This window comes from Miscanthus floridulus, chromosome 8 (genome assembly GCF_019320115.1).
Source record: "Miscanthus floridulus cultivar M001 chromosome 8, ASM1932011v1, whole genome shotgun sequence".
Taxonomy (NCBI): Eukaryota; Viridiplantae; Streptophyta; class Magnoliopsida; order Poales; family Poaceae; genus Miscanthus; species Miscanthus floridulus.
This window is the reverse complement of record NC_089587.1, coordinates 172362917-172381340: the sequence shown is the minus strand read 5'-3', so window position 1 is coordinate 172381340 and position 18424 is coordinate 172362917. Positions and strand designations below refer to the sequence as shown.

The following is an 18424-nucleotide window of genomic DNA, read 5'->3' as shown; positions in this document are numbered from 1 at the left end:
ACTGAACCTGTATTTTTACTGGCCTCACCGTTGCACTTCACTGGTATTTTTCAAAACGGCACCTTTGAGATTTGGTGCATAAGCATCTGACATCTCTGAACTTTGCTGCTGCCATCAATCATGCTTCATGCATCGTAGTCAAGAGTTTGTCCAAAACTAGAGACGCTGAATATAGTAGTATGACTAATCACAAGCCGTCACTCACTCACTACTGTGTTCCTACAAATGGCCTGTTCGCTTGAACTTATCAGCCGGCTTATCAGCTAGAATCTACAGTATTTTTCTCTCATAACAAAAACAGTTTCAGCCGGCTTTAATACCAGCCGAACAAGCCCTGAATAATTAGCAGTTGAGAGAGACGCAAATAACAGAGCCCATCCTAGCTACTCAATGGACCAGGATGGGCAATCGACGAGGTTTCGTAGCCGTGCAATAAACTCTCTATACCATCCGATCAGTGGAGCGAATTAACGAATAATCACGCGCAGTCACTCACTCCACTGCAATAAACTAACCAGTAACTGTTTGTCAACCATTCTCTTTCTGGCTTCAAGAAAATGCTAGCTGTCGCTCCAAGTGCAACTGAACCGGGCTTCTTCGAACTCGAAATAAAAATATATAATCAGCAGTAGCAGGCCATCCCAGTTACCAGTTAGCCACGCAAACTGGATATTTTAAATCCGCTGATGATGATGTGCCAAATCTAGCTAGCAGGTGTGTTCTACGTGGAATTTTTAAACTCAGTGCTTTTCAGTGAGGCCGTCGGCCTGTTCGGTTGGCTGGTTCGTATCGTTGCTGGTTCGTGAAGAAGTACTGCTGGCTGGTTTATGTGAGAGAAAAATACTGTTCCGACTGGAAATTTACGATCGTTTACGACAAGCCACAGCCAAACAAACAGGCTGCGTGCCTCTCCATTGGTGAGGTCAAGTCAGGGGGTTTTGTCCCTTAGCTGCCACTTCAATCAGCTGCCTCTAGATCTTCTAACTACTACAGTACTGGAGTAGGAGCAGTACGATCCATGTCGGTTTCAAGAAGCAAAAGTTTCCTGCTCGTGAGGTGGGCCACCGAGAAATTTGGCGGCCCGTTGACATGGCAAACAGCATCGCTGATGCATTCTGCATGCTACGCTCCTGTCAGGTACCAGTAATGTGCACGAGTTGGGCTGTGTTTAGTTCACGAATTTTAGAAATTTAGCTACCGTAGTATTTTCGTTTTTATTTGGTAATTAGTGTTTAATCATAGACTAATTAGGCTCAAAACGTTCGTCTCGTAATTTTCAACCAAACTGTGCAATTAATTTTTTTTCCTCTACATTTAATGCTTCATACACGTATCGTAAGATTCAATGTGATAGCTACTGTAACACTTTTTTGAAATTTGGTTGGGAACTAAACAAGCACTTGAATGCCCGGTCCCTGAAGTAACCTCCGATGCAAGACTGACAGCATCCTTCATCGTCATCGAAGAAACTTGGCACCATTATACACCGTTAGTTATATGAAAAAAAATACACTTGGCGACGCAAGGCTGAAAAGGACGGCAAGGAGCCGAAAGGGCCTGACGAACTATGAGGCCCATCATTATTTAAACGGGCTGGAGGACTCGAGGAGGCCCATGAAATGGGAAGGCCCACTATTCGAAGGGCCTTGATTGGATTCCTCGTAGCTGCGGCTTGCGGTGTTGTACTATTTTTCTCTGTCGATCGAAATCGGCAGTCTCTCTCCCCTCCGGCGGCACTTCCTCCGATCGACTCGCCTGCGGCGGCGCCGGCGACTAGCGGCCATGCGGGTGGCACCCAGGGTGCTCTTCCTCGTCCGCGACGCCGCGGGATACGGCGCTGCCCTCGCCGACGCGCTCCGTCCGCGGCCCGGGCTAACGAGGTTTTCGCTCCCACCGAAAACCCTAACCTATAACTTTCCAACGCACGTAGGCATCCGCTCACTGCCGCTGGATGTTTCTGGCAGGGAGTCCTCGCCCTTCGAGCTCCCCCTCGGCAAGTACGGCCTCGACGGAGAGAAGGCGTCCGGCGAGCTCCTGAGCTTTTCCGATTCCGGTGGCTCTCCACAGGTAAGGGCACCAGAGGATTTCTAGGTGTCTCATTTATTCGATTTGATTCGTGTTCTGCCAGTTGAAATGTAGCAAAATGAACGGAAATTTGTTGCTTATATGGTTGGATAAATGGCTGCAAGGTACTACACAAGCTAACTGTAATTCTGTAACAAAATGAACTTGGGGCACAACAGATTTGCTGCTTAAAACTGGAAGATCAGTACTCCCTCCGTTCCAAATTATAAGTCACTTTGACATTTTTGGTTCATCCATTTTGCCATGTATCTAGACATATTATTTATTTAGATACGTAGCAAAATAGATGTACTAAAAAAGTCAAAGCGACTTATAATTTGGAACGGAGGGAGTATCCTTTAAGGATTTTGCTAGGACATTTTTATTTCGCCTTGAAGGTTGAAAGTCCCTTCTCATATGGAAACATAGTTGTGGTTACAAACCTGTGAGCACTTCCAGGACACGAAAAGTCTCCCCTGTCACTGCCATTTTGTTGAACTTCCCTGCAAAATGTAACTTCATGGAAGCTCCAGGGTTCAGAAACTTTCCACTCCTCGGGGTTTGGTAGTACTGACTACTGAGTGTAGGCAGAAACCTTCATCGGTCGAAAAGAGATGAAGATTTGTTTCGCATATCTCATTATCAACTTGTCATGATTTAGAACATATTACTAATAAACTGAAGCTAGGTGGCGGCTGTTTGTTTTTGTGGGCTTTCATCCTGGCTGATCCAATTTTTTTTTATAACTGGCTTGATCCCATTGAATGCTCTGTGAATGCCACCCTTGTTTTTGTTGCTGTCGTCCTGTTTACCTCTTTACTTGCAATAGTCTACCTGATGCATCAACACTAAATATGGTTTAGCAAGTATTACATAATACTGACGTTTTCGTGGATTTCATTCTTAAATCCCAATCAACTTATCATATTTGGACAGAATTAAAATGATACTGCACAGTACTGATTGTGGAACCTATGCGCTATGCCAATGGAAAAAAGGATACTTTCCTACTGGGGTTCACATTTCTTGTTTTTTCTTGCTTGAGTTTTATTAGATAGAGTAAGGAAATGGACAACATTTTGTGAATTTTAATATGTGCTCTATATGCAATTGGTTTCATCTTGTTTCTGCTAACAGTGTTCTATTCTTTGTCAATGTGGTCCTCTTGCAAGTTGAAACTGTTGTCCAGCTGTCAGTAAGCTAACGTGACTTCCAAATTACACGACCCATGGGCTGTTGGCTGTCGAGCTGTTAGTCTACTTTGATGATCATCACTAGTGAAAAATTGGCTATATTTTTCTATGACATGAAACATCAATTATGTTTCTGATGGCTAATATTGGATATACACTGTCTTTCCTTCCTCATTCCATAAGGAAATTGTTGTATTTCTTAAGCTATGTTGTTTATTGCCAGGTGTCCATTTTTGTTCTGCCAGACTATAAGCCCCCTCTTGCAGCATGTGTTGTAAATGAGGTCTTGGAACTGATTTCTTCTGAAGCTACCTCCACTGAGCGAGTTCTAATTGTCCCATTCAACACAAGATCTTTAAGCTATCATCGTGGAATGGAACATGCAACAAAAGCATCGCCTGTACTTCATGGTGCTGAAATAGGGGCAACAACTGACTATACTCACTCGTTTGTTGGTGGGACCACTAAACCTCCTACATCCTTGCAAATACGTAGTGAACCAATATTATGTTTGCTGGAAATGGTGCGCGTGTTGAAGATGCCTACAGTTTCTTGTCACTTATGGTGGGCAGCACCAAGGCAAGAGCTCTACAGTTTCTGATCTTGAGGTATATTTTGACTTTTGTATTGATTTAAGTGAAAACATTATTTTCTTTTATTCAAGTGCTCAAGGCTCTTGCCATGGATAATAATGGTGTATTTCTGCTTTGCTTTGCTTATGTTTGGCCCCCTTTTGGTGGAAAGCTCTGCAGACTTTGTGGTCCTGAAATTTTTTAGAATTGTTCTGATCAAATGGGAAACATCAGCAAAACAATAGGCATGCTAGGTAGTGGCAATGTTAAAATGCGTTAGCCTGTGACCTTGGTACCATAGTAGCCTATAAGGATGCAAGTACAATTCAACTCTCTAAAAGTTTATGCGGACAGCAGATAACATTGTTTTCTAGTTCTCTTCTGTAAAAAAGAAAAGAAAAGAAAAGAAAAGCAATACACCATGTTTTTGCTATGGTCATCTTGTCTGGTTCTTGGTGTTCTTGAGCTGTCTATTTAGTACTGCAATGTTAAAAGTTTTGACTTCTGAATTTATCATATTGTAATATGATGTAGTGTGCATAACCACACATAGCTAGCATTAAAAGCCTGCATGCTATGATCGTCCAGTTCAGTTCTGAAGAATTGGGAAAAAAGGGTTTTATAATTTATACATGTATAAATGTGAAGAAGGGCGGGCTTGGTGCAAGCGGTAGAGTCTTACCGCCTGTGACCGGAAGGTCCCGGGTTCGAGTCGCGGTCTCCTCGCATTGCACAGGCGAGGGTAAGGCTTGCCATTAACACCCTTCCCTAGACCCCGCACAGAGCGGGAGCTCTCTGCACTGGGTACGCCCTTTTTTTTATATATGTGAAGTTTGTTGAGTCTTAGCTCATCCAATTTCTTCCAATTGTCAGGTACTACAATGCTTAGGAGAGCACTTGACCAAGCACATGGCTTTGGAGTTCTCCAGAGAAACTGTTATCAAGAGAGGGATCGAAAAATCACCAATTGATCAGGAGCCCTGGCGCGAGCTGTATGGGTGACGGTGCCGTCAGATAATCAGATATTATGCTTAATTTGCCGTACATGTTTGACTCGGATGCATGGTGCTGTGTTATTGTGCTGGAATCACGAAGGATCTGGTCTGTTGAAATCACTATATAGTGTGGCTCCTTCCATCTTTCGCCTGGGCAAATCAATTCATCAGCAAGAGATCTGATGTCTTAGAACTTGTAGACTCTTTGCAGTGAACATTAAACGAAATACCTTTACACCTCTAACCTCTTGGCGAATAGTATTCAAAGGTCAGGTTTTTTGCCCTGACTCACTGGAATGTTTATAGCTAAGCTTGAATTTTGTTTTGAAGGCTATACATATACTCCCTACGTGTTTTTGCCCTGACTCACTGTAATGTTTATAGCCAAGCTTGAATTTTGTTTTTGAAGGATACACATACTCCCTACGTTTTTCTTATAGAGCATGGCCGCACTGGCTTGCATCTTCCTAACCTGGGTCTAGGCAGGCAAAGTGGCCTTTGGGCCGTTTCGTCCCGCCGGCCCAGCTTAAGGTGATAGCAGCCACGGCCGTAGGATGCAGATCGACGGCCACTGTTGAGTGCCCCAAACCCACAGCTAGCCAGCCCCGACCCTTCGCCGGTGCAGCAGCGCACGCGCGCGTCGACCGGGGACGAGGCCTTCACCGACGCGGCGGCGGATGACGGCGGCGACTCCAAGCTCTCCGCGCTCCTCTCCGGTACGACCACATCCGCATAGAACCCTAGACCTCTCGTCATCTTACTTGCTCGCTCGCGGTCCGCTTCTGCCGTTTACTTAGTGCGATCGCCCTCCCCCCTTCTGCTCAGCATCCGCGATGCTGGGTTCGAAGCGATTATTCGGCCTAGATTTGTGGTTGCTGATGCGGAATTTCCAAATTCGTGCTTCCTTTCAGGAATATTTGGTGCTGGGGTGCGGGGATTGAATCCCCCGTGGTGTCTCGTTGCCTGGTTTCGCACGAGCATGTGGCCTGCTTAGAAATATGCTTGTAAATTGCTAGCTCGATTTGTATCTGCTCGAATGGACGCTACTGGAGTGACTTTGGAAATGGGGCTCTATTACTCTGCGTCTCTGCCGTCGAAGTCAGGGTTACCCTTTTGATCCATACCATACCGTGTCCATTTGTTTGTTTCTGCATCCCGTTCCAATTTGATGCGACATTTAAGGCAACTCCCTCTTGATAAGTTTACTCGTAGTATTTGAATTTCTGTCTTAGATATTTTGGTAGGATGATCTTCACCAGTTGGTGTAACGGTTAATTGAGCCCTTGATTGTGCCCTGATTGGGGCGCTCAGCCGGTTCTCTTGGCTGATGGGCCCCCGTCGCGCAGCGCCATAAAGGACGGTGGGGGCTGGGGCACAAGACATGAGGTCACCGGTAGCCGCCAGCCCCACCCCGAAGTTCCTAATCCTAGACCGATCGAGAGGGGCGCTGTGAACGGCAGGAAGCGCCATCCCCTTCGCCGCCGCCACAGCATCTCACCTGCACTGCTGCTGCGTTCGACGACCTAGCGGGCGCCTGTACGGCTTCCCCTACTACGACTCCAGTGGCCATGTCGCGTCTCCCATCTAAGTCAAGTTTATCCTCTGATCTACGATCTTAGAGGTTATATTTTCTATCAATGGTATCAGAGCCAGGTTCTCCTAGTATGTAGATCGAGTCTGGGGTAGAAAAGTGAAAAGAAATTAGAAGGAGATGAAATATTTCCAAGTTTTCCCAAACCCTAACCCTAGATCACAAGAAGAGAAAGGAAAGGAAGGGGGTTTTCCTACCTGGGAACCGCCCGCACTATCACCACCGCCGGTCGTCGCCTCGACGCCGCGCGGGAAGTCACCCCGAGCCGCCGCAGGCGCGAGGAGAAACCGCCTAAACCTAACCCTAACCCTAGAAAGCGAATGGACGGGGAAGGGGAGGACCTACCCAATTTTTCCGCCGTCGCGTGGGAAGAAACCTGTCGTCGCGCGGGCAGAACAGGCCAAGCCACCGCTCGACGCTGGGTTGTCGGCGCGCGAGCTCAGGGCGTCGACATAGGACCGCTCGACGGCGGCACGCTCACCCACTGGGGAGCGCGTGCTCTGGCGAGGGGACCTGTGGCGGTGCCGCACTCTTCTTCTCCGACGTCTGTTGCACTGAGGAGAAAGGGTAAGAGCTAGGGTTTAGGGAAGAGCGCCACCGCAGCGCGTATGGGGGAATAGGGCACCATCGCCCAGACCGCTCGACGGCGGCGCACTCAGCCTAGGGCGAGCGTGCTCACCGACGAGGGGAGCTCTCGTTTTTCCGCCACGGCATGGAGAGGAGAGGGAGGGAGAAGAGAAAATGAAATTAGGGTTTCTGGGAGAGCGGCTACGACATGGTTTTATTCGAGCGACATGCGCGAAAAACCGTCCGATGCGATCTGACGGCTGACGTTGCTCGGGCTGCTTTCAGCCTAGGCGGGATTAGGAAATCCCGGCCCAGGCACAGGTTGCGGCCTAGGCGCGGAGGAGCGCGGCGCGAGCGGCCGCCGTGGGTCGGTTTTCGCTGCTGGGCCGCGACAGCGCGCAACGCGCGAGTGGTTTCAGCCCAAATGCACAGTTAAGTTTTTAGTTTTCATGTTTATTCATTTTCAGAGGCAAATTTTGATGATTTTTGTCTAGTTTAAATCTCTGTCAAAATCTGAACCAACGGGATAATTTTTTTCAGAGAGTAGATGAGTACAGTAAAATACTGCTTCTGAAAAGTAGATAAAGAATTTTTTTATGTTTCCGCTGTAAAGTTTAATGCTGATTATGTTCTAATTAAATTCAAACCAATGGGAGAATTTAATTTGAAGAACAGTTACTTTTAGTAAATTATGATTATGTTTATCCTCTAATTAAATTGGAACCAACGGGAAAATTTAAATTAGAGGAATAGTCCGATTATGTTTATGTTAGATTATGATATTGTTATTTTCTGACCAACGTTGATGATAACAATATTATAATGAATTTAAGTTTGAAGTTTAAATCTCTGATAAATTTTACACTAACGTGGTCAATTTTTCAGAGAGTAGATAAGGGCTAAGAAATGCTCCTGAACTAAAAGAATGTATTTTATTATCAAGTTTTCGTTGCAATGATGTTGATTATCTTCTAATTAAATTTGAACCAACGGGAGAATTTAATTTTAAAAAGTAGTTATATGTATTTCAAGTGGATTTATGAGTTTTATGCATTAATTCTATTTTATGCCCAACGGTGATGTAGAATTGATGCAGAAGCACCTTATTTATTTAACCAACGAAATCACTCGGCTGCATACCAACGGGATGCAATGCTAGGCTATGTGAAGGAAAAGGCTTGAGTCAAGCCAGTTCAGGATTGTTTTTTGTTAGTTTATTAATTTTTTGATTAAATTGGAACTAACGGGAAGATTTAATTGAAAAATAAAGTATAAGTGAATGTTTTTATGATAAGAGTTGCAATAAATAACATGCATGTCTAATTTGATCAATGTTGGATTAAGCATGCGTGTTTGTATATATATTTATCCCGCATGGGGAGAAGTTTGGCGTAGTACTTATGCCAATCAATCCTATATGGTGAGAAAAGTTTTATGATGACTCATATATTTTTGTATCCTACATAGCAAGAGAAGTTTATATAGCTCTTATGCTATCCTAGTATTGACCATGGCACAATAGAAATGCACTATCATGGTCAATACTAATCAAAGGACAAGAAAAAGATCCAAGCGTGACTTACAAAAGTACAGTTAATAAAAGACCTCGTCGAGTTCTTGAAGTGGAATAAGGACAGTGTACTCCTATATGGATCAAGAAATAACTTTATTTGCATGGTATAATCATGTGAATGAAGTAAGTCATAAGTGTCTCCACGTTCATAGTTTTTCTGAATAGTTCTTGAAATTATGGCAGTAAAGTTCATGCCACATTTCGAGGGGGAGAGTTGTGAGATGAATTAAGATCAATTAAGAAACTACTCTTCATTAAGAGTGAGATAAAGATATTGATGAATGTGTACTCTTCATTAAGAGTGCGATAAAGTTTTTGATGAATGTGACAGTCGGTCACAACAATGATACCCCTAAACAGATAAATAGCTAAATTCTTGGACCTTTTAAAGTTCCGACAGGAAGGTAGCGTAGTCAGCCTCAAAGATGTTAAGGTGGTGCTTAAAGCACCATATGAGGTTTTAACAGATTAAACCCAAAATAAGATATTTAAAGATACACCATCTTTAAAAAAGATGGAATGATCTGGGGAAGCATGGTATGTAGATATATGTAGAGACCTAAGATTTGAAGAGAAGATGGACTACGTGCCAACTCCAGTGACTCAGAAGCAACAAGTTTCTCAATACCTATTGATGTTGTATGACTAATACAACACCTGTTGTTAGCTCTTCGAAGAAGATGAATAATATAAATAAAGATCTTGTAATATAGGAGCCTGTAGAATCAATTGCCTCTTGGCAATGAAGAGTAACAACAACCCCATATGAAAGTGCCAGTACCTAAGGCCTCAGGAGGTCTCAAAGAATTAGTAAACTAGTTTTTTTTTATGACTATGATGTTTATGTTAGTAAAGAAATTCAAATAAAGGGTGATCCCACCTCATTTGAAGAAGTCATGAAAAACGTTTACTCATTTAAATGGTAAGAAGCTATGGAAGTTGAAATGAATTCAATAAATACTAACGATGTTTAGGACTTAGAAGAAATTCCTAATGGAGTAAAAACAGTAAGCTGTAAAAGGGTCTACAACACAAAACGTGACTCCAAAGGAAATGTAGAAAGATATAAAGCATGACTTGTAGCAAAAGGCTTTACGCAAAGAGGATGAATAGATTACGATGAGAGTTTTCTCTCCAATCTCATGCAAAGATTCTTTAGAATCAAAATAGTGTTATTAACACATTACGATTTAAAGTTACATCAAGTGGATATAAAAACGACATTCCTCAACGGGGATTTGTATGAAAACGTTTACATGGCACAACCCAAAAGTTTTATTGTGGAAGCAAAAGAACGTATGGGATGCCGCCTGTTGAAATCCATTTATGGGTTAAAACAAATCTCTAGACAATAGTATTTGAAGTTGATGAAACAAAGAGAAAGTTTGGGTTTTAAAGAAAATGAGAAGGACAATAGCGTTTACGTGAAGTTAAAGAATGGAAAATTTATTTTCCACATCCTGTGAATAGATGACATTCTACTCACTAGTAGTGATGTTAATTTGTCATTGGAGAAGGAGTTTTGTCCTCAAGTTTCAATGTGAATGGTCTTGGTGAAGCGTCATTGGTTCTAGGAATCGAAATTCACCGAGATAGAAGAAAATGGGGTATTAGAACTATCACAAAGGCATACTTAGAAAAGATTATAAAGAAATAAAATATGCATGCGGGTAAACCTACGCCTACGCCTGCTCCTATAGTCAAGGGTAATAGATTTGAAAACTTTAAGTGTTCCAGGAACTGATATGATATCGATCAAATAAACATGGTTCCATATGCTTCAGCTGTTGGAAGTTTGATGAGTGTACAAGTACAAGTAAGAACTTACCCTGACATAGTTTACGTATCCGGGATATTTTGGCAGAAGTCCAGTCCAGATATAGATCACTAAAATGGAGTTAAGAATGTCTTGCAATTTTGCAAAGTATCAAAAGCCTCATGCTGAGTAAGAAAGAATAAATACTCTCAAATAGTTGTGGGTACAAATGTTAAGTTTTGACGAGATGTGTAGTGAAATCCACAGTAGTTGCTAACACTCGCAGTTGGAGTATTATTGTGGAAAAGCTTCAATGAAACAGTTGTGGTGTCGTCAATGATGCATACCATAGTATAGCTTGTCATGAGGCCCCAGTAATAGGCAAAAGAAGGTTAAGAAAATTAGTACCCGGATTTAACAATGGTAGTCAATAGCAATGACCATTTAAAGTAGTTAACTCCTAAGATAACAGGTCAAGTGTGCTGGCAAACACATTGACATTGAGTTATATGTTGTAAAGGAGAAAATTCAGAATCATTTTGAAAGCATTGAGCATATGAGTTGTACTTGCGGATCCGCTTACCAAAGGTTAACCACCCAGTGCTTTCAGAGAACACACAATCGATATGGGTTTACGGGAAAGCCTATGATTTCTGGATACTAAGGGCCTATTTGAGAATCTGTTTCAAAATAGAGAGGTGCATTGTAGCTGTTTAATCTAGTGGTAACTGACCGTGACGATGAGACACGCTCTATGCACTGATTTGTGACGGAATGGGAAAAAGATAAAGTAAGTTGAGTTTAAGTTATAAGGTGAGATCAATGGGGAGAATGTTAGGATGATCTCCACCAGTTGGCCTAACGGCCAATTGAGCCCTTGATCCGCGCCTTGATCTGGGGCGTTCAGCCGGTTCTCCTGGCTGATGGGCCCCCGTCGCGCAGCGCCATAAATGGATGATGGGGGCTGGGGCACAAGACATGAGGTCACCAGTAGCTGCCAGCCCCACTCCGAAGTTCCTAACCCTAGACTGATCGAGAGGGGCGCTGTGAGCGACGCGAAGCGCCATCGCCTTCGTCGCTGCCACAGCATCGCACCTGCACTGCTGCTGCGTTCGACGACCAAGCGGGCGCCTGCACGGCTTCCCCTACTACGACTCCAGTGGCCATGTCGCGGTGGCGCCGTGGCCGTGACTGCGTATGGCGAGGTATATCACCAAGTCTCCCATCTAAGTCAAGTTTATCCCCTGATCTACAATCCTAGAGGTCATATTTTCTATCAGATTTTACATAAAGTCAAACGAATTTCATCTACAAATCACCTCTGTTCCATAGAGTACATAGCTTACTAAATTCTATATACCCAAACTACTGATAGTTCACAAGTGCACACTGCAATTGCTTTGCAAACCATTAGAAGAACTGTTGGCACCTTTGCATTCCCTGATACAGTATTACTCATGCTAACACGAGCGTGAACTGTTTTTGCGTTGCGCAGACGTGTCGCAGCAGGTGCAGTGCGGTCTCCAGAGCATGCTCAAGATGAGCAGGTGAGCACCCGTCGCGCTGCGCATCATCATTTCAGATTCCCGATTAATCCTTGCGAAAGTCATCCGGCTTGGCCCTGACGCCCGTTGTGCCATGCCTCTTGTGACAACGGTGGCAGCGAGATCGCGCTGTGTGACGGTGAGATCGGTGTGGAGGTGGAGCGCGCAAGGGATGCCGTGGTGGAGAAAGGCCGGGCGCTGCACGACGAGCGGGAGAGGGTCCAGAAGGCCGCCCTCGCCGCGCTCGACATCCTCAGCGGCGGCCGTGGTGCCATCTGATGGGATGCCCACCAGACACCGACACCAACGGCATGCCCCCACGTCAGATAGATCACCCACGGTTCTTGCAAGACCCCTGCTCCCATCTGTGAATGTCACCGTCGGTGTTAGCCTGTTGCAGTAGTAGTAATAACTAGTTGCTGCCGTGCGCCCCTGCACGTGTTGCGGTATGGTTTGGAACATGTGAAAACGAAGTTTATTTCTAGAGATGATAAACCATATATCTAAGAAGACTATACGTAGGCAATATACATTTTGATGGTTAAGTTTTGATACTTGCATTACATAAGGGTGGATTTACATACATAGTGGTTAGGATCCAGAATTGTTTGCTCGGCCTGCATTGACATATTATACAAAAACAAGCATATAACAACCTTCCATTAACACTGCAGTTGTGAGAATGTTTTAGTTTAGTACTTATTTTGCAAAATAAAGTTAGTGAGAAAGCTATTGATGTGTTTGTTCTGTGTATTGGGATATCTTACTGGACATCTCGTAAAGACATGCATTCTTTGTGATGCTGCAGCCCATGGAGTAACCTGCTTAGCATATTTCAGTATGTGTAGTTGTGGTGGAAATGCAATTATTTGATTGTTTCAAGTATTCTATGTACCATGCACCATGCACACCTGCTGCAGAGGAAGTGCATCGGCAGAATGTAGTAATAGTATAATATGTGTTGTTATAGTGTGGGATGTGGAACTGGACATATTTACTACCTCTATAAATTCGTTCATAGGAGCTTGCTACAGCGGCTGTCTACCGCTGAGCTCCCAATTATTTGTTAAATGGTAAGAATAGATACTATGGATTTTGCTATCTACTGTATAAAATAGAAGTTATTGATAAGTTAATAGATTTTGCGCACCTCTGCCTTCAGATTGTTCCTCTGGCAAACTGTATGCATTATTTGTCTTCAGTGTTGGCTGGCGCACTTGTTTCAAACCAGATTGTGCGAAATCAAAGTGATGTTCCCCATGTGCGCGTAGTGTCGTAGGTTTCGGGAGCTGTTAGATGATCTCATGGGTCGTTCACTAAAAGCATATTTCAGTTTTGAAGCATAAACCTATGTCTTAATTAAGGCATGGTTTACAAATAATGTATGGTTACACTGAAGAACAAAACTTACAGCTACTAAGTATGCATTCGGTGGCAAACTTACAGCTAGGGTATTATAATAAGAAGTTTGCCTTTTTCTAGACTGATTACTCACACATAGTAAGGATTTAAATAAGGCAAGATAAAGAGTAAGTTGTCAGAGTTCTCAATTTTGATAGTCCAGTAGATAGGTGCGACATCGACCGATGGCACCCAACAATAATACAATATATAATGTGATTCTGTAGACTAGAAAGGGTCGAGATCACAGATCATATTCCACGGCGGCCCTATCTAGCAGCAACACCAGAGCAAGGTAACCCAAGCCTGGGAACAGGCGGACCCTTTTTTTCGCGAACGGGTACATGTACCCATATTTCATTAAGACGAAAGGAATTGTTTTACAACATCGACGAACTCCGGTTGCTTCATGCCCACAGGCAAGATGCTAGCGTGCATAAGTAGCCAGGATTCGTCGTCGATCAGCTAGAGCAAAAGCCTAGCAGGTACAACATGTTAGAATGATCTCAATCCCGAGTTGGGCCCAACGGCCCAACTCGGGCCCCTTGACCCACGCGCCCTGATCGGGGGCGCCCAGCCCACTATGGCTGGAGGGCCCCTGTCACCCTGCGCTATAAAAAGAAGGTGGGGGCCGGCGGCTCAAGGTACGAGGTTCACCGTGAGCCGCCACACCCACCTACAAACCCTAACCCGATCCTAGGGGCGCAGCCAGTGACGGGAAGCACCTCCGCCCGCCGCCACTGCACTGCACCATCGTCTACTACTTCACCGACCGACGCACCTCCCCTCTGCCCCGACCCGATGGCCGAGGGCAGCTCCTCCGCCGCCGGATCCTCTTCCTCCGTCCCTGTCAAACCCTCTGGTAAACTCCTCCCACTCTTCCTCTACTTCTCTCTGTCACTGTCTACCGATCCCAAAGTTGTACTCGCTAGATCATTGCTAAACGATCCTAAAGTTATAACAATGGTATCAGTGGCCTACCTAGTCAGTGGATCTCGAGTTTGGGTATACAAGAATCAAATCAAAGTTGTTGACCCGATTTCAATCGGATCAAGAAAGTTGAACCCTAACCCTAACGGATCTGGGAATGGGAAAGGAAAAGAAAGGAGACGGGAGGTCCTACCTGGGCCTACCTGTGCTCACCGCCACCAGCACCACTCCCTTGGTCCGGCGGCTGACCGCCGCCGTTCGCCGGCGCGCGGGTCAGAGGGCAGCGCCGCCGCCTATGTGCGGTGTGCGCATGCGCCTGCTACTGGGCACCGTCGCGAGGCGGATCGACGGCGGCGCGCTCCGCCTAGGGCGAACGCGCGCGCCGGCGATGAGCCACGCGGTGGCGCCGGTCTTCATCTCTCGGGCCGCCATGGCCGGCTACTGCTGCTGCTCCGCGCAGAGAGAGAGAAGAAGAGAGAGCGCGCGGCGCTTGAGAAAGAAGGAAGGAGAGCACAGGGAGCCGCCGGCAACTGCTCCGGCCGGGCCGTCGGTGAGCCGGCGGCGGCGACCCGCAGGCGGCCGCCATGCGTGCTCGCCTCGCTCTGCTGCTCGGCGGCTGCGGCTGAGAAAGATGGGAGAGGATGGAAATGAGGAGTTAGGGTTCCGGGGCGCCGGCTCGCTGTTTTTGATCCGGCCGAAATCGGCGCTCGTCCGTCGGATGGGTTTTGGGCGGCCGAGAACGCTCGGGCCAACCTTTTGGCCCAGGCGGGCAGAGGAGGCAGGCCGATTAACCGGCCCAGGCCCACGTTATGGCCTGGGACCGGATCGGCATGTGGCGCTGGCGGGAAAGGCCGGCTGGGCCGGGCCAAATTCGGTGTCTTGGGCCGCAAACAACGAATAATAATAAAAAAAAAGCGGGGCCGCTGCGCTGGCCGGGCCGCCGAGCTGGGCTGGGCCGCCAGCAGGCAGCCGCGCGCGCGCGTGCGGGAGGCCGTGGGCCGAGGCTCCGCGTTGTGGGCCGAAATGTTTTTTTTGCCTTTTGGAAATTACAGTTATGGTTTTTCTATTTTCCAGAATCATTTTGATGCATATTTGAATGCATTTTGAATTGAAAGATGATATTTTTTCTGCACAAATTTGTCCAACGATAATTTGTTCAGACAACAGTAAAGTTATTTCTCAAATGTTTCTGGAAAATTGATTATACAAAAGTTAAAGTTTCCGCTGCGTATTTAAATTGTTATCGTTTTCATTATTAAATTCGAACCAACGGGAGAGTTTAATATTTGAAAATGGATAATTTTACTGTGATTATAATGTTGTTATTATTCTGACCAACGTTGATTAATAGCAATATTATGATGTGGATTAATAGTTGTTGCCTACATTAATTCTATTTCTACCCAACGGTGATTTAGAATTATTGCAAAGTAAATTTTGTATTATGTTCTCACCTCATATGAATTGTAATTTCAGGTAGTTCCTCCCTGATGTCTGCCCTGAGAGAGATTCCACCACTGAGGGGAGACAACTACCTTGAGTGGAAGAGGAAGATTGACTTCACTTTCACTATAGCTGAGGTTGACTGGGTGCTCACTGAACCGTGTCCCACAGTGCCTGTGGAACCGGTGCGGGAGGCCAGTGAAAGTAATGAAGCATGGGACAAAAGGGTGAAAGATTTTGGACCCATAAAGATGGCTTATGACATAAAGCATACTCGATGGGTCAGTGACAACAAGAAATGTTGTGCTGTCATTGAGAATACAATTGACCCAGCTCTTACAGGGTCAATTGAAAAGTGTGACACTGCTGTTGCTTACTTTGAGAGGATCAAGAACCAGTTCACTGGTTCCTCCAAAGTGTATGCTACCCATTTGTTCAGGCAATTGACAAATGAAAAGTTCAAAGGAGGTAGCATACGTGACCATATCCTGAAAATGAGTCACTTGGCAAATAAGCTGAAAGGAATGGAACTGGAAATACAACCACAGCTCCTTATCCATTTTGTTTTAGCTTCCTTGCCTAGAGAGTATGAGAATTTTGTCATAAGCTACAACATGCAACCTGAGAAATGGGACTTAGACAAGCTCATTGCTCAGTGTGTTGATGAGGAGCTCAGGATCAATGGCCAACCTGGTGGCCAAGCGAACCTGGTCAAAGGGAAGGGCAAAAGGCCCTTCAATCCTGGCTCCCCAGCAAAGAAAGGTCCTATGCCACAGAAACCACACTTTCAGCAACAGAGCAAGCCACAGGCAGGTGAAAACTTGTGCTAGCACTGTGGAAAGGAGGGGCACAAGAAGACTGACTGCCCTGATTGGTTAAGAGAGCTCATGAAGAAAAAGGGTGAGAATATTATTTCATTTGTAAATGAATCTCTGTATGCAAAGTTTTCAAAGTCAACATGGTTTATTGACTCTGGTGCAACTATTCATGTTGCAAACTCTTTACAGGGATTCATTTCGACGAGAACTACGCTAAAAAGAGAAGAGGCCATTAGCGTTGCGAATGGCGTACAGGCTGCAGTAGAGGCAATTGGAGATGTAGCATTAGATTTACCTAATGGCTATAGTCTTACTTTGAGAGATGTTTTTTATGTTCCTACACTGCAGCGCAATTTAATAAGTGTAATAAAGTTGGATGATTCAGGTTTTACCTGTAATTTTGGACATGGCAAATGTGTCATTTGGTTTAATGATATTTGTGTTGGTCTTGCCTTCCGACAAGACGAATTATATATGTTATCGCTATGTGAAAGTGTGAATTCCATATGTAATGTGAATGATAGCGTTTCCTCGTCTACAAATGAGAAAAGAAAAAGAAAGCGAACTACAAACGCAACGGCGAAATTATGGCACTGTCGTTTAGGCCATATTTCGAGGGGGAGAATAGAAAGACTAGTAAAGAATGAAATTCTTCCTCCTTTGGAGTTCGCTGAATTAGAGCAATGCATCGATTGCATAAAAGGAAAATATGTAAAGCAAATTAAAAAGAATGCCAAACGAAGCACAGGAATATTAGAGATCATTCACACTGACATTTGTGGTCCCTTTCCTGTAAAGAGTGTGGATGGCTATGACTCGTTCATTACATTCACAGATGACTACTCCCGGTTTGGCTATATTTATCCAATTAAAGGAAGAGATGAAGCATTGGATAAGTTTAAGATATTTAAGGCTGAAGTGGAAAATCAGCATAGTTTAAAGATTAAGCTAGTCTGGTCCGACCGTGGGGGGGAGTACTATGGTCGGCATACCCCATATGGTCAAGTTCCTGGACCTTTCGCAAGGTTCTTACAGGAAAATGGTATAGTTGCCCAGTATTCAATGCCGGGTGAACCTCAGCAAAATGGAGTAGCTGAAAGGCGTAACCGTACCCTGATGGATATGGTGCGCAGTATGATGAGTTACTCTGATTTACCATTGAGTTTGTGGATGGAGGCATTAAAAACCTCCATTCACATTCTCAATAGAGTGCCAAGTAAATCGGTGCCCAAAACACCGTATGAATTATGGACAGGAAGGGTACCTTCACTAGATCACTTGCGTGTGTGGGGGTGTCCTGCTGAGGCTAAAGTGTTTAACCCAAATATTGGGAAACTTGATCCCAAAACAGTGAGTTGCCATTTTATTGGCTATCCTGAAAGGTCAAAAGGTTATCGTTTCTACTGTCCCGATAGACTCACAAAGTTTGTGGAAACGAGACACGCTATATTTTTAGAGGATGAAATGATGAGGGGGAGTATGGCTGCTCGGAAAATTGATCTTGAAGAGAAGCGGGTGTGTGCACCCAATCCTGTGATTCAGGAGCCATTTTTCGAGCTACCTATTGTTCCTGCACCAATAGTGCAAGACACTGTGGAGCAAGAACCTGTTGTTGTTCCTCCTGTGGTAACAACAGAGGAAAATGAGGAACCTGTTCAGCAGGAACCCATTGAAAATGTTGCCACAAATGAGGGGGAGCAATCTCAGCCTCCAATAGTAGATGTGCCAAATGTAGAGGCCCCTAGAAGGTCTCAAAGAGAAAGAAGGCCAGCTATCTCCAGTGATATATATGAGTTAAATAATATCACTGAAGAGTATCAAATGGAGGGTGATCCCACCTCATTTGAACAAGCCATGAGAAGCGATCATTCATCCAAGTGGTTTGAAGCCATGGAAGATGAAATGAGATCGATGAGTGCCAACGATGTTTGGGACTTGGAAGAAATTCCCAAAGGAGCCAAAACAGTAGGCTGTAAA

At 44.8% G+C, this 18424-nt stretch overlaps 2 protein-coding genes and 1 pseudogene across 2 annotated transcripts; all 3 read left to right on the top strand.

Annotated features, from left to right (window-relative positions):
* The first annotated feature begins 1406 nt into the window (after nucleotides 1–1406).
* LOC136474019 (uncharacterized) lies at nucleotides 1407–4919 on the top strand (annotated as a pseudogene).
* Nucleotides 4892–12404, top strand: LOC136470187 (uncharacterized). The gene is made up of 4 exons (XM_066468116.1): nucleotides 4892–4930; nucleotides 5378–5540; nucleotides 11807–11858; nucleotides 11975–12404. The coding sequence occupies exons 1-4, from the start codon at nucleotides 4892–4894 to the stop codon at nucleotides 12132–12134; spliced, it is 414 nt and encodes a 137-aa protein (XP_066324213.1). The 3' UTR covers nucleotides 12135–12404.
* A 1473-nt stretch (nucleotides 12405–13877) lies between these two features.
* On the top strand, nucleotides 13878–16148 carry LOC136470186 (uncharacterized). The gene is made up of 3 exons (XM_066468115.1): nucleotides 13878–14118; nucleotides 15663–16047; nucleotides 16145–16148. The coding sequence occupies exons 1-3, from the start codon at nucleotides 14058–14060 to the stop codon at nucleotides 16146–16148; spliced, it is 450 nt and encodes a 149-aa protein (XP_066324212.1). The 5' UTR covers nucleotides 13878–14057.
* The last annotated feature ends 2276 nt before the right edge of the window (nucleotides 16149–18424 follow it).